We start from the raw sequence: 23,420 nt of genomic DNA, 5'->3' as shown, positions 1-23,420 counted from the left end.
TTTTGCAAGACTATTGTGGAGCCTTGTGAATAATGATGTCAGCCAAGTTCCTGGACAGAACCTCACAATGGAGGTGTTCAACAAAAGTATTAGTTGCCTCTCTCTCAATTTCGTCATCTGTAAAATGGTGAGTTCCTACAGTGGGTTGTTTTGAGGATTTTGCAGACAGTTAGTAAAGGGTCACTAAATAGTGACTATCATTATGATCATTCTTACCAAATCTTTATTGCATCTTGTAGCTGAGGTTGCAAATAACTGGATTAAAATAAATTATTTCAAGTGCTTTGTGCTCCTAGGAGAAGCATCTGGTCCATGTCTAATGTCTTTACCCCTGAGGAGCCAGTCCAAGCTACATTGCCACTGACTGCTTTTCAGACCATGACTCAGAAATCTGACCTCTCTACAGCTGTGCACTGCACCTTCTGGGGAAGCCTGACTCTGCAGGCTGTGGAGTAATGCTTCACAGGATGCTCATTCTGCCTGGGGCTGGTCACTGCTTCACAGGCAGAGATACCCCTAGCACTGCCTGCCTGGGAATTCTGGAAGCATGAAGAATTTATACCCATTTAGGAGAAGTTTGTGGGCAGAGCTTCCTGAAGGCAGAGAGATGGATGCCATCACTTTCTTCTAGTTCTGTGATTCTATTTTCCAGTAATCACTTGAACCATAACACCACAATCCATTCTCCGTACAGGAGTCAGAGTTATATTTATAGTGTGAATTGGATCATGACCCTTCTCTGCTGAGAATCCTCCACTCCACGAATAACTACCTTTGCATCCAGAATAAAATTCCAAAATTAGCCTGTTTGCTTGTGATATGTATACTTGTTTAGAATCTCCTTCCTCTAACCAGAATATAAGCTTCATGAAGGCAGAGGTTTTGTTCATGTCTATATCCTCAGCGACTGGGACAGGGCGTGGTATGCTAGAAGGAATCAGTGTATTTGTGCTGAATAAATGGATGATGAAATGACTCTGTATGCAGATGCCCTCCTGTTACAGTATAAATAAGCTTATGGGACTTATCAAAGTTTTGTGAATAAGGGTGAAATTTTTCTTTGAAGCTTGACAGTATCTGGGCATCTTGGGTTATCTCGTTCTATTAGTTACTGCCCAATAATTTGGTGGAATGAGTAGGAGGCTGCTTTACTGAATATTTTGGGTTCCAACAACAATCACAGGAATATATAAAACATCAGAGCAGAAAGAGACCTTTGGGGGAATCCAGATCAGCATTCTCATTTTATGGATGAGGGACTGGGGTCCATGGAGGTAAAGTGATTTACTACAGGAAATACAGTGAAATAGAGACTAAGCTGGAACTAAAATTCCATTTTTTTACTTCCAGTATATTGCCCCATTTAATTCTTCATGGTGGTTGCCATTTTGATTACTTCATAACTACTAATTGTACTAATTGGGCTGAGGAGAGAAAGAAGAATGGTCTCCTTAAAGAAAATCCAGTTCTGGCGCTGTGGCTCACACCTGTAATCCCATCACTTTGGGAAGCTGAGGTGGTGGATCACTTAAGGCCAAGAACTCGAGACCAGACTGGCCAAACATGATGAAACCCTGTCTCTACTAAAAATACAAAAATTAGCTGGACGTGGCATTGTACCTCTGTAATCCCAGCTATTTGGAAGGCTGAGGCAGGAGAATCGCTTCAACCTGGGAGGTGGAGGTTGCAGTGAGCTGAGATTATGCCACATACTCCAGCCTAGGAAACAAAGTGAGACCTTGTCTCAAAAAAAAAAAAAAAAAAAAGAAAGAAAAGAAAAAAAAAATCCAGTGCTTTTCATTTGGGGACCAAGTTTTCAAAATTGGGTTTATAGATGAGCTATATTTTTCACCAATAGCTCCAGGATTTTATATCTGTTCCCTATCTCTGCTTATCACAACTGGTAATGAGAGATTGAATAGAGCAAATGGAGTTTTCTCCTCTACCCTTTTGTGGAACTATGGATAGTGCAGGAACCAGAGGGCAGAAGAGAGAAGCAGATACTAGGAAAATTGCAAGCCTGGGGCATCTTTTATCTAATATTTCAAATCTTTGGGTGGTGGAAGTTGACCTTATACTTTTAATTCCAGGGTTCTCATTTGTAGGAGCTGATGCTATTATTATCTTCTAAAAAATCTACTAGATAGGCATGGTTACATTTTTTGAAGCCTCTTTGGTAGTCTGTATAGCAAGACTGGCTTTGGAGTCAGACATATCTGTGTAAATTACATTTTCATGTATTAACTGTGTGACTTGGGCAGCTTACCTAAACACTCCAAGCCTCAGTTTCTCCATCTGTGAAATGGTCATTATAATGTCAACTTCATAGATTAAATATATGATTTATTTATGATGGCATTGGATATGTTTAAAATTAAATGAGGTAATATATAGCACTAATCCAAGTAAGAGCTCAGCAAGTGATAGCTGCTATTACTCATAATCCTGTTAATTATTCATACTTTCCCTATTTGACATAATAGGTTTCCATAGATGATTGGACAAACCCAAGAGTTGGTCCTCTGTTCCAGACCCCACAGAGACACAAACCTATGAGCCAAGGGAGCCAGTATTTGGCCATTCGTCCATCCATCTGCATGTCCCAGGGATGCACGAACAAGGAACACTTCAGCCTTTCAGCTGCCTTCAAAGAAGCAATGAGAGAGAGAGAGAGAATGGGTTACTTTGAGGAGTGAGCAGATACCAGGTACTGTTTTGGGGAAACTGCTTTTCTTTGAGTCTCTATTGGTCTGCACAAATAAACTAAAATGCTTTTAAAATTGTTTTATGATCTCTATAAAAGAGATATTGACAAACTGTTCCTGCTTGGAAAATAAAAGGGACACTTAGAATTAACAAAGAGGGTTGGTAGATTCACGATTGAGGTTGATGAACTTAATTTATCGTTTGGTAAAGCAAGTGTCAGGAAACATCCATCATTCAAATGTTTTGGCTGAGAGCAAAATGCTCAAGGACTAATCCCACACCTGAAATGTAGGGGAAATTTTCCCTGCTGGCTCCAACTTGTTCTACTCTTTTGGAAGGACTGCTTGTAAATGACTATATCCTTGGAGTCAGGGTGAGAGTGCCCCCTCCTTTTCCCCACTTGAAAACCTGAATCTGTGGAAAGTGAGGAAGTGATGGGCTGGCGCTAAAGGCTCAGTGCTGGGCTAGGGCTGGCTGGCCTGACCCAAGCCACGTGACCACTCAGAGCCCAGCCCTGAGTGGAATCCCTGGGGTCTACAGGCATTCACACAGCCCCAGGAGCCCAGCAGAGTCTCTGAACAGTCTGCTGTGAGTGTGATGACCTCAGAGAGGGAAGAGATCAATGCCTTAGCCAGACAGGTACTGAGATGAATGTCATGGGCATGCTCCAGGGCCTTCTGAAAATGGAAACACCATCTGGATGGAATGACCTTTATTCAACAAAAAGTTTAATTAAAAGAAGTCCCCTCAACAGGCATTGAATATTAGTGCTCATCAAGATTCAAAAGAGATTTCCCTTAGAATAATTCTTCACCACATATATTGAGGTTCTGCAGTGACTCATCCTACTCTCATACATAGATATTTGTGCTAACCAGGCTGATGCAATGTGAGTCGTGTACGTGAGCATTTTTAAAATGGAAAGCCAAGTCTGGGACAACAGGGCATTCTGGAAGTGTCAGGAAAAGGATAACTTGAAGAAAGGACTTTTGATTCAACAGTTCCTGGGAAGCAGAAGAGATATAAGTCTTTTAAAGAGAGAGAAGCTAATTGGTTTCTGATAATAGATGTAGGTTAGAAAGAAAATACTGACTTCTTGGTATGGTTTGGGTTTGGCAAAGGTGCACGGTCATGGTATCTCAGTGGGATTTGACTCTTCATTTTGATACAACTTCGTCCTATGTGCCTTTGGTGGTTCTTTTCTTTTTTAAACTTCTTCCTTTTTATTTTATTTTTTGTTAACGTTTATGTTCAGGGTATGTGTGCAGGTTTGTTATACAGGTAAATTGTATGTCACAGGGGCTTGGTATGCACATTATTTTATCACCCAGGTAGTAAGGTAATAACCATAGTACCCAGTAGGTAGTTTTTTGATACCAGTCTTCCTCCCATGCTAATTTCTATTCAATTCAAATTAACATATTGTTGATCTCTTTCTATATGTGAGGCTTTGTAGAGAACAGAAAAAGAAGTTATACTCTCGAAATTATAACTAACGTTGACTGCAAACTTACTATGTGCCACAGCTGTCATGAGAATTTTACAATTATGAACTAGATTAATTTTTTATGAGATGTAAACTTTTACTACCCTCGTTTTACAGAAAAGAGAACTAAAGAAGATAGAGCTAACTTACTCAGGCCTTGTGGCTGATAGATGGTGGAGCTGGGCAGTTGGCATTACCATTCTGTCTGCCTTATACCAGTAGTGAAGTTGTTTTTGCACCTGAAAACTTACCTGAGCATGTGTGATTGGGTTTACTCATTAAAGAGGGAGGGGTAGGAGATAAAGGACAGTTAGACCTTTGGAGTGCCAGGATCACCTTGAAATGACAAAGCCAACTTGGCTCATGATAATTCGTTTCAGCACATTATTGACGCAAGCTAGAGAGCAGAGAGGCAGGCAAACCTTGCTAACCAAACAAATACGCTGCCACCCCCAGGACATCATGAGTCACCTGGGGACAGGATGTGCTCCTGAATCCCCTCAGAGACTGGATGTCCCCAAAACAGCCCAGTTAGAATGATTGATGGGTCGAGCTAGTCACACAAATGAAAATATCCATGTGGATGGGGGAGGGACGGGGGGTTGGGGAGGTGGGAAGAGATAGCACGGGGAGAAATGACTGATACAGGCAAGGGGACGGAAGGCAGAAAACCACACTGCCGTGTGTGTACCTGTGCAACAATCTTGCATGTTCTTCACATGTACCCCCAAACCTAAAATGCAATAAAAAAAAAAAAAAGAAAAAAAGAAAATATCCATGTGGACCCCAACCGGCTGCTGTTGCTTTCCAAGCTCCTTAGTAATTCATAAGCCCAAATCCAATGAATGCTAAAATGACTTGCAGCTGAAGTCTCGCTCACACTGTGCTGAAACAACTTGGATGCATAAGTAAATAAATCCTCTTTTAAAGCTCATTAAAGTTTATAGAAAACAATCACTGCATCAGCTAAGTCACTGCAGCCAGTAAGCTTCAGGGAGTTCAATATTTTGAGGAACATTAAATTTTTCAAGTCATTAGGAGGCAATTTAACAGGCAATCCCCTGACTGGTGGGCAGTCGCCATAGATACAAACATGGAAAATTTTTGGCCTGTAGTTAGACCTCCATAAATACTAAATGAGTAAATGATCAGTAATCACACTGCCTGGTGAGTCCACAAACATCTAGTTAAGTCATTATTGAAGATTTTGCATTTATAATGAAAATAATAGAAAGCAATATTATAATTCCAGGAGGGAAATAAAACATTAAAACTGCAATTGAGTGAAGAATTATGCATCATGAATCTTAGCACTGAGATGAGAAGGTTTGGTTTTAGAAAGAATTGAAAGTGGAGGAAGGAGAAGACGGATGGAGATGACTGTGAAACTATGGACACTTGAGGTCGGATATTTTAGAAATGAATAGCACTGAATTTTTGAAAATACATTTTACCATGAAATATTTTAAGTATAGAAAGTGTAAATAATAACACAATGAGCATCCATATGGCCACCACCTAGTTTCACCAAATGTTAACATTTTCAAAAATATATGATTTTAAAAGTATCTTAATTACAGATTGGTTAAATAAATCAAAACATAGCCATATATTGGAATATTCTGCAGTTATTTAAAAAGCATGCATTAAAAGAATTTTCACTTATGTTGGAAATTTTTAATTAGCATACAAAATCACATGTGTAACAGAATTTCAGTTTCATTAAAATATAGACATAGATATCAAAAAAAGTGATTATGTACTAAAGCAGTGGCAATTTATCTTTGAGAGGCTGGATTATGGGTAATGTTTGTTTTCATCTTTATACTTTTCTGTATTTTCCACAATTTCTTCCAAATTATTTTATAATTTTGACAAATGTTAAGTATTTTTTTTCCAAAGCAGATTTTTTTTTTTTTGAAATGGAGTCTTACTTCTCTTACCCAGGCTGGAGTGCAGTGGCACAATCTTGGCTCACTGCATCCTCCATCTCCCGCGTTGAAGAGATTCTCATGCCTCAGCTTCCCAAGTAGCTGGGACTACAGGCACATGCCACTATGCCTGGCTAATTTTTTTGTATTTTTAGTAGAGACAAGGTTTTGCTATGTTAGTCAGGCCAGTCTCCAACGGTTTCAAGTGATCCACCCGCCTGGGCATCCCAAAGTGCTGGGATAACAGGTGGGAGCCACTGCACCTGGCTGAAATATATTTTTTTTACATGTCATTAACATGATTCTTTTGCACACTGGTTGTGAAGAGGATATTTTGGCTTCCAAGTGAAAGATTAAAAGGAGGGCAAGGGGGAAGGAAGGACAAGAGTTTTCACTGTGTTAACTCAGCGCTGGCCTAGGAACCATTCTACCAGTTCCTCTTTGGAATGGCCCACTCCTTCGTGGGGGCTATTTCCACATCTTTTACCTATAGCTGATAAGTCGTGGGTACCGCTCTCCCCTCCCAGTGAGGTGGTGCTTCACCTCCTCCCTGCCAGCACCCAGCGGTGCCCCCGGCCCAGGCGCTGGACGGCCGGCGTTGGCTGAGCAGCCCCACCTACTCACCGCGTAGACAGGAAAGAGCTCCCGCGCGTTCAGGTCCCACTCGTTGACGTGGGAGCCAATTTGGACCCCAGGAAAGCCCAGCTCTTTCACACAGCGCTCCATCTCCTTGACCGCCAGCTCAGGGGCCTGCATGGGCAACGTCCCCAGACCCACAAACCTCCTGGGGTAGTTCGCAACGGTGGCGGCAAGGTCATTGTTTAAAAGCTGGCATAGGTTTAAAGTGTCCTGAGGTTTGGCCTGGTGGAGACAGAAAAGGGAAAACTGCATTGTTGAAAACCTACTCCCAGCACTTTGGGAGGCCGAGGTGGGCGGATCACGAGGTCAAGAGATCAAGATCATCCTGGCCAACATGGTGAAACCCTGTCTCTACTAAAAACACAAAAATTAGCCGGGCGTGGTGGCATGTGCCTCTGGCCTAAGCTACTTGGGAGGCTGAGGCGGAAGAATCGCTTGAACCCAGGAGGCGGAGGTTGCAGTGAGCCGAGATTGCGCCACTGCACTCCAGCCTGGTGACAGAGCAAAACTCCGTCTCAAAACCACACACACACAAACCCTACTTCTTTTTGACATTTGCTCTGAACAGTGCCTCCTCGTGGCTATAATATTTGTCATTTTCAAATGGCTTTACCACATCAGAAAACAGAGGCACAGATTGGGAAAGGCGGGGGCCACAGAAGACCCAGAAGCCAATCTTTGTAAAGCAAAGAAAACTGCAGTTGTATTGCTGACTCATTAGAAAAATTGAGACCAGAATCAGAAGGGAAGGACGCAATTCCTGGGCCTGGTATCCCTACACTAGAGATCGAATGAGCGTGGGCTATCCCCAACTGCCTCCATCCCCCACCTCCCAGGAGGTTAGGTTTAGCTAAGGGCCCCAGGCCACCATCAAGGCACCTCCTTGTCACGTCTCATTGAGGGTGGCCAGGCGGACTCACTGACTTGTCCTGTCCCTGCCTGTCCTCCTCTCTGTCCTTCCTGTTGGCTGTGACATTCAGGACTGTCATTGGCAAAATGCTGAGGCAGACACAGTTTGCTGTCGGTTTCCCTAAAGCTCCCTTCTTCACTGTTTTTTTTTTCTTCTGTCACCCCACTGCGCCCAGCTCACTGCTAGGAATCTGATCCTCTCTTGCAGTCTCAGTTGTCTGGTCAGAGTGGTAGCCAGTCTGATAAATTCGGGCATCTTGAGGTCTCAGGGCACTTTTAAATAGTGAATGCATTTGCAGGAACAGGTAAGGATGCAGTCACTCGCTAATAATGGATTTATGAACACAGGTTGGGGAAGTGTGTTAGAGCAGGTGGTATTTCCATTGCTCCTTAAATCACGAGAGTATCTGCTTGGATGAGCAGGGACTTAGCACACTCCCAGCTCCGTACAACAGTTTTCCTCTACAGGCTGGAAATCATGCCTGAAACAAAAGTGCTTGAGATTCACTTGGGAAAGAGCATCCAACGTCAGGATTCCCCTTCTGAATTGTGTTTTTTCCTTAGAGAGGTAATATAGTGTGTCATGATTTAACATTCCTACCTCAAAAATCATTCTTATTTCAGAAGACATTGGCTTGTCAATTCCCCAGCAAGGCATTGCAGGAATGAGTCACCAGACAGGTAAGTTCTGATGGAGATTAAGGCTGGTCTAGAACCACTGTACAGTGGAACTATAATGCAAGTCATATAGCAACATGTGACTACCGGCTACCATACTGGAGCAAAGACTTGGCTGTGAAGACAGTTCTAAGCGGGGACCCTGCTGATGTCTAAAGGGAAGGACAGTTGATAGTGGTGGTCAGTGGCAATGGTGTCCAGATTTGAGGCATCTGTTCACTTTTTGGGAGCTGGGCACGAACCTTCAACACCAAGGAGATAGCTTGCGGTTTCACACTCACCCAGTAGCTAAACATGACAGGAACTGTGGAAAGGGCTTGCACTGTTACTCCTAGATTTGGACACAAAGAAAGGCAAAGCTGGTGAGAAGAACAGCCTGGGCACTCCTTCCTTTCCCGAGGCCAAGCGGCAGCAAGCCTCCACCCTAAACTCCTCCTGCTCTCCCTCCTTGTGTCCCTCTCTCAGTCCCTCCCTAAGCCCCCCTCAGCTCCCAGCCCCAGATTCTAGGGAGATAAATAAAGGTTGGACACAAATGAGATCATTCAAGGAAAACTAACTGACCCCATTTCTGAAGAGTTATTTCTACCCTCCTTCCTGTGAAATTTTTTTTTAAGCAAGACTTTTTCAGGTTTTCCATCTTAGGTCATGTACAACAGAGCATGTCTCTCACCCACCTTCCCTGTCCCATTAATTCAGCCTCTGAGTGATCCTAGAAGGAGTCCCATGGTCTGGAATACCCAGAATGGGACCCTGAGTTTGACTCCAGCATCCAGGATGCCAAGAATCTTTTGTCTTCAGGAGGGCCTACTTCCTGAGGTTGTTGTAGGGATTAAATGAATTAATACACGTTAGGTTCTTAGAATAGTGCCTGGCACAAAGTAAATATTCAGTGAGGGTTGGTCATGACTAATTCTCTCAAGGAGAGCCAAGGAATGAAACACACAACAAAAACCAAAGATGACACATGCACTTTGTTTATCCTGCAGCTGTAAGCGGTGGTTTCCGACACCAGCCATTCAAGTCTCATGCTCACTAGTTTTCTCCTTGAAAAGGAGAAAAGGTCTTTGCTGTAGCTCCACATTTCCTACAAAACCTTGCTCTTTGCTGTAGATCAGGGAAGTATGTTCTTTCTCCAGCTTCCTCTCACTCCAATATACTTTTAGAACAGGGCGATATATGCTATACTGTGGAGTACTCTACAGAGGTGCTGCAGGTTTTCTGCAGAGTTCAATTTAAATGCCATTAAAATATACTGTTAATTAAAAATAATTTTTTTTTAGAGACAGCGTCTTGCTCCGCCACCAGGCTGAAGTGCAGTGGTACAGTCACAGCTCACTGCAGCCTCAAACTTCTGGGCTCAGGTGATCCTCCCACCTCAGCCTCCCAAGTAGCTAGGATGACAGGTACATGCCACCATCCTTGGCTAATTTATTATTATTATTATTTTTGTGTGGAGACAGGATCTCACTGTGTTGCCCAGACTGATCTTGAACTCCTGGGCTCAAGTGATCCTGCTGCCTTGGCCTCCTAACATGCTGGGATTATAGGTATGAGCCACCACACCTGGCTCTATTTTTAATTGTTAAAAAATATATAAAGCAATACCTGGATGGAGGTATCTACAGCTAATTCCAATATGCTGGAGACCACCTACTCATTTTGGGATAATGGGTTGATTCCTTTTTTGCAGACCTTGGAATAAAATGTCTCCTAACGTCTCTGTGTATGTTTGAACTTCTTATAATTTGTCTTTGATTAGGAAGGTGGAAGTCCTAAACTGCTCTTTTATTTGTATGTTTGAATTGTTTCTTTTCTGGTTGTGATGTTCCACCAATGGAAATGTGTAGTTCTGACAATGTCAGTGGCAATCAGTTCCCCATCACAGCCCATGGATGCAGCCCACATGTGTCTGGAAGGCTCAGGAGTTTTCTTGGAGCATGCTCTCCTCAGGTGGCACAGTCAGCCAGGCAGTTACAGGTGAAGCATAAAGTGGCCATCATGTCATAGTTTAGAAAGACTTTGAAATTTTTTGTTTGTTTGCTTCGAGACACAGTCTCACTTTGTTGCCCAGGCTGAAGTTGAGCGGCACATTGTCAGCTCACTTCAACCTCCGCCTCCCTGTTTCAAGTGATTCTTGTGCCTCAGTCTCCTGAGAGTCTGGGATTATAGGCACATGCCAGCATGCCTAGCTAATTTTAGTATTTTTAGTAGAAACAGGGTTTCACCATGTTGGCCAGGCTGGTCTTGAATTCCTGACCTCAGGTGATACACCCGCGTCGGCCTCCCAAAGTGCTGGGATTACAGGTGCAAGCCACTGTGCCTGGCCTGAAATTCTTTTAAATTGTGAGGACTTGTTTGATTTTTAAACATTCTTAGAGCTTGTTAGCAATTCAGCTTTGAAAGTAATGCTTCCTAATTCTCTTCTTTCAAATTTCTGGATTGATTTTATTGTAGTGTATTCTGAGATTACACAATTAACTTCGTTTAACTGCTTCTATTTCCACCCCCGATGCGTCGGTGGGAACGTTCCGTGTAGAGTGCAGTGAGACAAACTGCAGAGAGAAATTGGATCTTAAGTCTTACTAAGCAGGCAATTTTCATTCGTAGTTTTGTGATTTCCAGTTTTTACTATTTTAATTGATTTTACAATAAGTAAATACTATACATTTGAACTATTTTTAAAAAAATAATAAAATGCCTCATTTATCTTTTTCATGATATAGCATTCAATTTTAAAGCAGGGTATAACTCATATAAAACATTTTGAATAGAAACTCTAGAAGCATTGTACTGGAGGACCCTGTCCCTCCCACAGTGAAACTGGAACAGCCTGTCCTGGCAGAGAAAAGAGGGTTAGAAGTTACCGTCACATGAAGTTGTCAACAAACTTTAAGCACAAACATTGCCTTTACATCAGATGCTAACATAGGTAGCATTTCTTATAGTACCTTTTTGGTCCATTTCTCTAATACGAACTTCTGGATCCCAGCAATTCTCTTGCACCACTCTGAAGACCTTCCCATCTTTCAACATCTTTGCTTCTCCCTGGGGCAGAAAAACGACATTACTAAAATGCAGTCTAAGCCCACTCGGGCTAATCTTTCCTCATGTGCTTTAGAACCCATTTCTTCCCTAATATTTCAAAAGATTTTTAGTTAATTCTTGTGGAAGCGGAAATCAGTAAGTTAGCAAAAATCAGCTTTCTTTCCTCATGCTTTTCTTTGGCCTGGTGTTGAATGGGTGTGCTCTGTGGGTGTCAGTGGCTGGACACAGAGTTAGCAAGGTTGAGGTCATGTTTCTCTGGGCTGCCTGACCGAGAATGGCTGATCACCTTGCCGATCTGAACTCCTGGCTACTAGATCCAAGAGGGTGGCCCAGCGTCTGGCAAATGTTAGATCCATAACATTTAGAATTGGAAAGAACCTTTGAGGTAGACCATCTAGTCCAACCCTCTCATTTTATAGAGAAGCAATGTATGGATAATGGAAGTATACAATTTGTCAGACAGAGCAGGACCCACTGATGTCAACAGCTGTGGGAGGAGGTGGGCAAAGAATTCAGTCTAGAAGCATGCACACAATTTGGTGCTGAGTTATTTCTTCCATCAGGCATCATGCTTGCCTGGGTATACTACAATAATTTTTATAAATTTTAAATGACGAAAAATTGGCATATATTTATGCTGTACAGCAACATCTTTTGATATATGTGTGCATTGTGGAATGGCTGAATCGAGCTAATTAACATGTCCATCACTTTACAATATACTTTTTTTTTTTGAGGTGATAACACTTAAAATCTATTATTTTAGCAATTTTCAAGTATACAATACATTATTATTAACTATAGTCACCATATTGTGCAATAGATATGACCTTATTCCTCCTGTCTAACTGGGATTTCATATCCTCTGACCTTCTCAGTCTCTCCTCACCCCTTCAGCCCATGGTAACCACCATTTTGCTTGCTACTTCTATGAGTTAGAGTTTTTTAGATTCCACATATATGCATACTATTTGTTTTTCTATATCTGGCTTATTTCACTTAACATAATGTCCTTCAGTGCTTAACATAATGTCCTTCAGTGCTATTCATGTTGCAAATGACAAGATTTTCTTTTTATAAAGGCTGAATAGTATTCCATTATGTATATATAACCACATTTTCTTTATCCATTCATCCATTGATGGACACTTAGGTTGATTCCGTATCTTGGATATTGTGAATGATGCTGTAATGGACATGGGAATGCAGATACCTCTTTGACATACTGGTTTCATTTCCTCTGCATATATAGCCAGAAGTAGAATTGCTGGATCATATAGAAGTTCTATTTTTAATTTTTTCAGGAAAACATATGATCATATCAATAGATACAGAAAAAAACATGACAAATTCTTACGTCCTTTTATGACTTAAAAATTAAATTAGATATAGAAGGAATAAAGCTGGGATTGCCATACATGAACTTTATTGTTTATCAACATAATCCCACAGCTAACATCATACTCAATGGTGAAAATGGTGAAAAGTTGAAAACTTATTTTCTGAGATCAGGAACATGACAAGGGGGCTCACTTTTGCCACTTCTACTCAACATCATACAGGAAATTCTAGCCAGAGCAATTAAGTAAGAAAAAGAAAGAAAAGTTATCTAAATCAGAATGAAAGCAGTTAAATTGTCTCTGTTTGTAGACAACATGGTTTTATATATAGAAAACCCTAAACATTCCACCAAAAACTGTTAAACTAATAAATTGGGTAAAGTTGCAGAATACAAAATTTATATTAAAAAAAAAGCCAGTAGCATTTCTATATGCTAATAATGCACTATCTGCAAAAGATGTCAGGAAATCAGCCCCATTTTAAATAGTATTTAAAAATGCATAATAATGATTCTGACAAAGAGATGAAAGGTCTGAAAACTATAATACACTGATGAAAAAATTAAAGAAGACACAGACAAATGGAAAAACATCCCATGATCATGGATTAGAAAATTGATATTGTTTAAATGTTCATACTACCCAAAACAATCTATAGATTTAATAAAATTCCTCCCAAAATTTCAATGACGTTTTTCACAGAAATAGAAAAAAGCTCATACATTTCATGTAAACCACAAAAGATTTCAAATAGTCAAAGCAATTTGGAGCAAAAAGAACAATGCTGGAGGAACTAAAAGCCTTTTGCACAGCAAAGGAAACAATCAGCAAAGTGGAGAGACAGTCTAAGGAACAGGAGAAAATATTTGCAAACCATACATCTGATAAGGAGTTACTATCCAAACTACATAAGGAACTCAAAGAACTCAATGGCAAGAAAACAAATAACTAGGTGATTAAATGGGCAAAGGACCTGAAAAGACATTTCTCAGAATAGATATACAAATGGCCAACAGGTATATGAAAACATATTCAACTTCACTAATCATTGAGAAATGAGATATCATCTCATACTTGTTAGGATGGCTGTTGTCAAAAGACAAAAGATAGTAAATGTTGACAAGGATGCAGAGAAAAAAGAACCCTGTACGCTCTTATTTGGTACAGCCATTATGGAATACACAGCTTTTTTTTTTTTTTTTTTTTCTTTTTTTTGAGACGGAGTTTCGCTCTTGTTACCCAGGCTGGAGTGCAATGGCACGATCTTGGCTCACCGCAACCTCCGCCTCCTGGGTTCAGGCAATTCTCCTGCCTCAGCCTCCTGAGTAGCTGGGATTACAGGCACGTGCCACCATGCCCAGCTAATTTTTTTTTGTATTTTTAGTAGAGACGGGGTTTCACCATGTTGACCAGGATGGTCTTGATCTCTCGACCTTGTGATCCACCCGCCTCGGCCTCCCAAAGTGCTGGGATTACAGGCTTGAGCCACCGCGCCCGGCGGAATACACAGCTTTTTAATACTCAGTGGAGGGGGCCAAACTGAATGGTGTGTAGAACATGGCAGTGGCATGTACGCTGGGCCTCCAGTTTGTGATTCCTAAGGAAAAGGGAAAGAACTAGAGCAGGCCCTGGAAATAACATTACCTGAATTCAAATTCTTGTTCTGCCACTTATTGTGTGACCTTGAGCAAGTTAAACAATATCTCTGAGCTTCATTCAGTTTGTTCATCTTTGAAATAGGGATGATAATGACTTACCTTAAAAAATGAATATGACTTACATTAAAGGGATCATGTGAGCATGAAATAAGATAATCCATATAAAGCACTTGGTGGAGTGTCTGACACATTAAGTGTTGGTTGTTGTGATTATTCATTATTAATGTTGTATAGCTAATTAGGGGCTAGACAGTGTTCCTCTGCTTTGAGGGCACACCACCTTTGGTGATGCTTCAGGGCCTCAAGGTTACCTTTGGGCCCCACAGAATGTCCAGAGTGGGTGTGTGATGATCAAAGGCTTTGAGCTCTGCTTGTTGGAGTCCTCTGCCCTTCTTCTCCTCCTCCTCCTCCTCTTGGCTTGATCATGAGTTGCATCCAAGCCTTCATCCTTCTACTCCATAGACAAGACCTTCCCCATCTCCTGCATGAAGAAGGCTGGATACTTCACTTTTAAGTGCTATATCCTGTTCATTTTGCATACATATGAGGAAGACCTCAGATCCACATTTTATTTCTCAGGGATGGGGAACAAGTCAATGAGCAAGTTGACTTGCATATTTGTGACAGGTTCCACACACTAAAAGAGATGGGTCTCTGACAGCAGGACACCAAGACTGATGTGCTTCAGTTCCGATCCTCAGCTGACCATGCCAGCATCTGAACCACTTTCTAGGTTGGGGAATCTCCTCCAGGAGTCTTGGTGGAGGCAGGGCCTAGCCTCCCTCTGCAGAAGCCCCAATACTTGCCCTCCCTGCCCCAAGCTTGGCCAATCAGTCCTTGGTTTTGCATCAAGTGCTACAAAAAGACAGGAAGAGTTGAATTTATTCTGCCATTGATTTCAGCAGTGGCCATGTACAGTGGCTATTGGCAGTGGTGCTGGCGGCAGTATCCAACTGAGGCAGCAGCCTCCTAGCCAGGCTGTTCCTGTGGTGTTGTCTTGGCTGTGGCTTCAATCATGGGAATTCCCTGAGCTTCTGCATGTTTTCTGAGCTTGATTCTCCAGATACTTTGTAATTCTTGAGGGGCTTAAAATATTTCAACATATTTATTCTCTTCTTACACTAATGATTGTTGGTTTCTGTTGCCTGCAACCAAGAGTCCTGACTAATACTGGTTGCACAAATAGGATATAGGAACACATGTCTTTTCATTTAGCAAAGAAGGGAGAGGAGAGGGGTGATGGTGAAAAAGAGAAAGTTGAGAAACAAACTTTGATTTGGCAAATTGGAGGTCTTACTTATTTTTGCTCCTTGCTGGGAAAGCTTAATCACCATAAAATACTCAGTATAGCAGAGTGCCAAGGAGCCCAGTGCATTCAGACAGCTCTGGGTTTAAATCTCATTAAATTAGTTACTAGGGGTGGTTACTAGTGAAGCTACCGGCCCTCTGAGTTTAAGCCTCACTTTTTCTATCTGTAAAATGTGATCATTATAACTGTCATGCTTGTGGCCATCCAACATCCTTGGAACACATCCTGTGTGTGAAGAAATGTTCACAATTATAAATTTTGCTTTCTTGAGGTAGACTCCAAAATTTGCTTCCCCAGTTTCCCTTGTAATGGGGCACTGACATGTGCCCTGAGCTTTGCCAATGATATGTACCCACTTGTGAGTTTTAGGAAGTAGGGACCATACAGAGTCCACCTGTAGACAGGGGTGTTGTCTAAGATGTTGAACATGACTGGAGCAGCAGAGGCAATGCTTCTAGTCTCCGATCTCGGCAGAGGTAGCATGAGCATCCTGTCCGTGACAGGGAGTGGCAACACTAGTATCCTTGCTGGAGCAGGTCACCAGGTGTGATGTGGGCATTGATCATGTTAGCACAGCCTCAGAGCTTTTGATCTCTGGCCCACCCAGGAGCTCTATGAGTTGCTTTTCTAATTAAACTAACTAGAGTGGATTCTGTTATTTGCAATTAAGAACATTGAGTGATAAAGAAGATTCAATCATGGAATGTTTGAAAAGAACTTAGCACTAGGCCAGAGAGCACACTCAATAAATAACAGCCAGATTTTACCATGTATTATCAACTGCAAGGGAGGAAATTGGGTTTCTGTGGAAGGTGCCTGAGTAAGTTTTGATTTCAAACAAAGCAGGGTATCTTAAAGCTGCAATAGATTATTTAGTTCAGCCCTTGCATTTTACCAATAAGTGCATGAGGTGCAGTGACTTGTCCAAGGCCACATGCTTAATTGATACAGAGTCCCGGTTTATGAAGCCGTTTTCCATCTCATGAGGCCGATATTTGGTGATTGGTGTCTATGTGGCTAAAGTTAATTACTATAATTTCTTAAAAAGTTTGATCTTGTGGGGGTAGGGGATGCCTGTCATTAGACGGCAGGAAAAGTAGACTCATCAAACTTTGCTTTTTCACATTCTTCATGCTAGATCCATGGTAAGAAAAATGAATGGTAGCAAGTCAGTAGAACTCTTTCTGAGTAAAAATCACTGCAGAGCAGCTGTGCCCCTATAATAAGCCTCCAATTCTCGTTGATTTTTCAGCCAGAATTTTGAGAGCTGACAGCCATTGTAAGAAATCAATCCCTGATCTCTATTGCTTTGCATTCAGGAACCCAGTATCCCTGCAGGGCTGTGGATGTGCCTCAGAGGTCAGCACTTGCTGCTGGAGGAGGAAACGGGGGTTTCTTCGGTCCTGTTTTTTTTTTAACATTGATCTCAGCATCAACCAAGATTTTAAACTAAACTAATAACCAAGTAATGAGAGCAAGCTGCTTTAATTTACAATTAGAACCCAATCCCATTTTTTCTCTACACTCTTAAAAGAAAATTAAGTTTTTTTTTTTTTCTTTTTTCGAGACAGAGTTTGGCTCATTACCCAGGCTGTAGTGGAATGGTGCGATCTTGGCTCACCGCAACCTCTGCCTCCTGGGTTCAAGCAATTCTCCTGCCTCAGCCTCCTGAGTAGCTGGGATTACAGGCACGCACCACCATGCCCAGCTAATTTTCGTGTTTTTAGTAGAGACCGGGTTTCACCTTGTTGACCAGGATGGTCTCGATCTCTTGACCTCGTGATCCACCCGCCTTGGCCTCCCAAAGTGCTGGGATTACAGGTGTGAGCCACCACGCCGGGCCGAAAATTAAGTTTGTTTTTTTTTTTTAAAAAAGAATTTCTCCATGCAACAATTACTGTCCAGATAACATATTTTAAATACACCTCTAATATTTTTAAAGCCAGAACTTCATCTTGGAGTCTGACTCCTAGGGCACCTAACCTGTAAACTTCTGACTTTTAAGTTCTAGTTCTAATACTATCCCTGAACAAGCCCAAATATGGCTGGTATTTCAAATATCTGATACTGCATGTATCATCAGAAATGTATTTTCTTCTTTTTCTTTCCTTTTTAAAAATTGAGATGGAGTCTCGCTCTGTCGCCCAGGCTGGAGTGCAATGGTGGGATCTTGGCTCACTACAATCTCTGCCTTCTGGATTCAAGTGATTCTTCCACCTCAGCCTCCTGAGTAGCTGGGATTGCAGGTGTGTGCCACCAGACCCGGCTGATTTTTGTATTTATAGTAGAGACGTGGTTTCATCATGGTGGCCAGGCTGGTCTTGAACTCCTGGCCCCAAGTGATCTGCCCTCTTTGATTTCCCAAAATGCTGGGATTACAGGTGTGAGCCACCGCGCCCAACCAGAACCAGAAATGTATTTTGAAACTCAGTCTTTTACCATCAGATTTCCATTCTCCTCCCTGTCCTCCCAGTGCCCACTCAAGCAATCCCTCTAGTACACATCAGCTGCCATGCTGGTTGGGCTTGAGGTGCAGAGTTGGCAGAAATGGCCCAGACCTTGTCACCAGGAAGCAACCTCTGTAGTCACTGCAACTCCCACAATCCCCAGGTTCTGAAGGTCAGCCCCTCCTGGGAGGCCCTACTACCACCAACTGGATTTGCTCAGCCTGTTGCTCTTCTCAGTCCCTGGCCTGCTTTTCCTCCTGGGTTGGTGGCTTCTATCCTTCTAAGCCTACCTTACTTTTCTCTTTGCTCTTAGATTACAGCATTTTCCCCTTCCTTCTGCCTGATAGGCCACCATCCAATCCGTTTCCTAATACCATTGATTCTATCTCCAGAATATTGCCGACAATGGCTGGTCCACTTCACTCCACCTCCACTGCTCAGGCTTGTCCCATGCCCTCATCCTCTCTCTGAATGATTGCTCAGCCTCCGGCCACATTTCCCTGCTTCCATTCTGGCTCTCTTTCAACATAGTCTCCACAAAGCAGTCACAGTAAACTTAAAAATTCTCAACTCAGATCTTGTCACTGCCCCACTTAAAACTCTTGAATGGATTCCCATTTCCCTGAAGGTAAAATCCAAACTCCTTAACCTGGCCTGTAAGGCCCTACATGATCTCACCCCTGCCTACCTCTGTAACTTCCTCATGATTACACCTTTATAAATAATCTCTTTATGAACTCTTTTCAAAGTAGTCTAATTTGAGTGTGCCATTTGTTTTCTATTTGGAACCTGATTCAGCTAGCTTTAAAAACCATTTCTATAACATACTAATAATACTCTGTCATTTCTTTTCTTTTTTTACTGTTTTCACACAATTTATTCAGAAGTTTAAAAGTTAAAATGTGGGCATTTTCCCGTAAAACAAATCATCTCCTGCTACTCTCCAACAAAAAGACTCTCCTAACACTGCAGTTATTTCCCTATCTCTTGAACTCCTGGCGCCAAGTGATCCGCCCTCTTTGATTTCCCAAAATGCTGGGATTACAGATGTGAGCCACCGCTTACCACACACTCTTGCAAAACACACAGGAGTCAACACCCCAACTATTTGGTAATACAAAGAGACTACAGAGTTACACAAAAGAATCTCATTTACTTCCTTTTCACTAGCAGGCTATGAATGAAAGATTGAGAGGCAAACACATCATCTTCAAGAGTTGAGACTTCCTTAACCTTTTTTCTTCCTCTAAGAGGTTAAAACCCAAAGCAGTTTCACTGACAACTGTAACTCTGATACTCCATTTTTCTTTTCTGAATGGCTAAGCTAGGAGATACTTTCCTTTCAAAGCTGATCTTCACAACCTCAAGACTGGCAGAAAGCCGGCTCCCAGCTGCAGCTCGGCCACAATGCTCTGCAATAGGCAAAATTCCCACACAGGTGCAAATGATGCTTTAAGAGTTATCAAAACTTTTTTAAAAAGTAATAATGCATTAATATGGAGCCTCCACATTTTTCTCTAAAGGGGGTGGCAGTGGCGGCTGTGAAACAGAAGGCACTTTCTGCTAAAATTCAGAGTCTCTCATGAGAGAACACCACAGCAGAGAGACTCAATCCGCCTAACTTGCAGGCGACTCTTTAGGGTGGGGAGGAGTATTCTCCAGGAAGGCATCTGCAAAGGGAAAAACTGTAATCATGATTCCAAGGCAAAATGGCTAACATTGGGAGAGAAGAAATACCAAGAGAAGAGACAAAACATGGTTGCACCAAGGACTGAGGAGTGAACTTTACAAGGACTTGTCAGCTGGCTCTGTACTTCTATTGGACTGGTTCCCTCACCAGCTCCAAAGAGGTTCTGGAGACCTAGCAGGAACAGGAGCAGCACCTTAGCCAAGAGGATTCCTAGCCTCCTGCCTCTTCCTGGGTTCTCCTTGTTAGGTTCCCAAGGAATAAACTGAGTTCCCATTGGCAGTACTTGCAGGTATTGCTGGTCCACGGCAACATCTGTTTTAGGGGTTTTCTGATACAGAACCCAGGAGACAGAGGTTGCAGTGAGTCAAGATGATGCCACTGCACTCCAGCCTGGGTGACAGAGTGAGACTCCTTCACATACATACACACACACACACACACACACACACACACACACACACACACGGATTGCTTCTACACTGTTGGTAGGAATGTAAATTAGTTTAGCTACTGTGGAAAGCAATTTGAAGACTTCTCAAAGAACTTAAAATTGCTATTCAACCTAGCAATCCTATTACTGGGTATATATCCAGAAGAAAATAAGTCGTTCTACCAAAAAGACACATGCACCTGTATGTTCATCACAGCACTATTCACAATAGCAAAGACATGGAATCAACCTATGGAATAACAATGAATAACAATGGAATAACATTGAATAACATGGAATAACAATGAACTGGATAAGAAAATGTAGTATTCCATGTATATTCCATATACATCATGGAATACTATGCAGCCATAAAAAATGATGAAGTCACATATCCTTGTGGTAACACAGATGCACCTGGAGGCCATTATCCTAATCAAATTAACACAGGAACAGAAAACCAAATACTGCATGTTTTCACTTAGAAATGGAAGCTAAACATTGAGTTTACATGGACATAAAGATGGCAAAAATAGACACTGGGGACTACCAGAAGGGACAAGGAGGGAGAGGACGAGGCCTGAGAAACTGACCATTTCCAGTGGTTATGCTATGCTCACTACCTGGGTGACGGGATCAATTGCACTCCTAAACCTCAGCGTCACTCGATATACTCAGGTAACAAACCTACACATGTATCCTCTGAACCTAAAATAAAAGTTGAAATTGTTTTTAAAAAAGGAAGTACTTTTGAGAACAGGGAGTGCTGGTCCAAGAGTATTGTAGCTTTATCTCTAATGACGTGAATCTAAAAAGAAGCATTTATTCAAATATTACTTATAATAATAATAATTACTCTTAAAAATAAAAACATTTGAGGATATTGGACTCGATCAGTGACGTTCAGCCAGTTTTGGCTGTGACCCCACATTAAGAAATCTATTTTTTGGCCTGGCGCATTGGCTCACATCTGTAATCCTAGCACTTTGGGAGGCCAAGGCAGGTAGATCACTTGAGGTCAGGAGTTAGAGACCAGCCTGACCAACATAGTGAAACCCTGTCTTTGCTAAAAATACAAAATGGCACATGCCTGTAATCCCAGCTAGTTGGGAGGCTGAGACAGGAGAATTGCTTGAACTTAGAAGATGGAGGTTGCAGTGAGCCAAGATCATGCCATTGCACTCCAGCGTGGGCAACAAGAGTGAAACTCCATCTCAGAACAACAACAAAAAAGAAACTTATTTTTCACTGCCATTCAGAATACCCATATATATCTATTTCTGCAGATACAAACTGAGACAGAAGTTTCATGAAACAATATTTACTCTTGCCATAAGCAGTGCATTCTGCTATTTTGTTTTGCAATCTATTTCATTTTTTAAGGGGGTTAGTACTTTGACATATGAATTTGGGGAAGACACAAATATAGTTGATAACGGTGAGGAGTTCAACAGGATAATGTGGGTAAAAATGCTAAGTGTGATGTAAATGTGTGCGCGCGCGCGTGTGTGTGTGTGTGTGTGTGTGTTCCCAAGGCCCTGGGATGAACTCAGGGTGCGTTTCTAGATACTGTTGACCTACAGCTTTGAAATGGGCCCATGTCTACCCTCCTGAGTTGGAGGATTTAAAATGCTCCCAGGTGTCCTTGCCATCAGGGTACAATTCTGCCCCCAGCCCGTGCAGCTTCTGGCAGGTTGTCATACAAACCAAGGACTGACCTGCTACTTTTACTTTTGTAAATATTCAGTCAAAAGACAAATGATATTTTTCAATTCTGAGCAAGGCTTTACCATGACAAGCAACTACCTCTCAGTTTGTTTGGGGAACACTGAAAAACCAAGCGTTAAGAAGAGAAATGAAGCAAACCAGAGAAATGTTTTGGAAAGACCTTTCAGAGAACAGGAATCTTCAGGGTAAGTCAATCCTGGGGGTAGAAAATATTTCTTCACTAAAGGAACATAGGCGAATAAGAATTATTTTCAAATCCCAAATCCTGTATTTTCTCATTACGCTTGGCCCAATTTACATAATCATATACATTTGCATGTTATTTACATTTGCGTATTATTTTCTACGGACTTGAGAATCCCTGACCACTGTAATTATGAAAAATACAGACTGAGTCTGTTTTGGTTTGCTTTGTTTTGTTGTTGAGAGAGAGGGAGAGTGTCAGTCTTCTGTCCTATTTGATTACCATTGTATCAAATTTTGCCGGAAATAAGTCAGTCAGTAGATGTGACTGGAAAATAATTCCTTCTTGTTTTCTTTTGAAGATTTGGCTACTAAGTTTATGAAACTTACTGATATTAAAACAAAATGAAATGAAGGCCATTCAAAGCCTATATTGAGGGACAAACTGAAGACTGGGACATGGAGTAAGAAAAGAAAATCACAGCTGCCTGTCCTTGCAGCTGGGGCTTCCTAACAGCTTTGCCGTCAGCTCCATTCATATACTTTCCCTCAGAGAGACTTGAGGCCAGCATAGAGCATCAGCGTCCAGGCTAGGAACAATCACTTTGAATGGGAGAAGTAAAGCACAGTGTTTGAATTGGCATTCAGTGGACACATTGAAGAAAGTGAGGATGAGCTGTCCTAGAGACAGTGATGTTTAAAACTCTTTAGTGGTTCCCCACTGTCTTCAGGATCAAGTTCAAAACCCTAAGTCCATTTGGAGGCCTAAACCCCTAAATCATTCATGGCCCTGTCTGATGAGGTTTCTGGCCTCCTCTCCAGCTTCTTGCCTCTGCTTCACTCTCTCTACTCTTGCCTGCCTCTATCTGTTCTCCACAGAGCAACCAACGTGGTCTTTTAAAGCCACTAAGACCCTCCGAAGAATTTGCATTGTTTTGAGAATACAGTCCAGACATTTTTGCATGCCCTGCAAGTCTCCATGTGGCTGGGCCTCTGTCTACCTTGCCAGCCCCGTTTCTAACTGTCTCTCCCTTTCACTGCATTTCAGCCACATTGCCCTCCTTTCTGTTGCTTGAACACATCAACTCTTTACGCCTTGATGGCCTTTGCAACCTCTGTTCCTCCAGCCAGGAACACTTTTCCAGGTGTTCCCTTCTCACCCCCAAAGCCTTTGCCAGGTCACTGTCTAGCCAGCCAGTCTCTCGCTCTCTATCACATTACTGCTTTATATTCCATTCTCT

General features: G+C 42.0%; 1 protein-coding gene across 3 annotated transcripts in view; it reads right to left on the bottom strand.

The window, feature by feature from the left end:
• The window catches only part of ACMSD (aminocarboxymuconate semialdehyde decarboxylase), a 67,302-nt gene that overhangs the window by 36,470 nt on the left and 7,412 nt on the right, over window positions 1-23,420 (bottom strand). For all 3 annotated transcript variants that reach the window (XM_010342146.3, XM_074399906.1, XM_003931529.4), the window contains 4 exons: window positions 11,298-11,394; window positions 8,631-8,680; window positions 6,748-6,984; window positions 2,551-2,644 (listed from right to left, as the gene is read on the bottom strand). In XM_010342146.3, coding sequence (XP_010340448.1) covers window positions 2,551-2,644; window positions 6,748-6,984; window positions 8,631-8,680; window positions 11,298-11,394 — 478 coding nt within the window. The remainder of the gene's footprint in view (window positions 1-2,550; window positions 2,645-6,747; window positions 6,985-8,630; window positions 8,681-11,297; window positions 11,395-23,420) is intronic.

Source organism: Saimiri boliviensis, chromosome 5, assembly GCF_048565385.1.
Source record: "Saimiri boliviensis isolate mSaiBol1 chromosome 5, mSaiBol1.pri, whole genome shotgun sequence".
Lineage (NCBI taxonomy): Eukaryota > Metazoa > Chordata > Mammalia > Primates > Cebidae > Saimiri > Saimiri boliviensis.
Note: the sequence above shows the minus strand (reverse complement) of the source record. Positions and strands in the feature narration are given on the sequence as shown.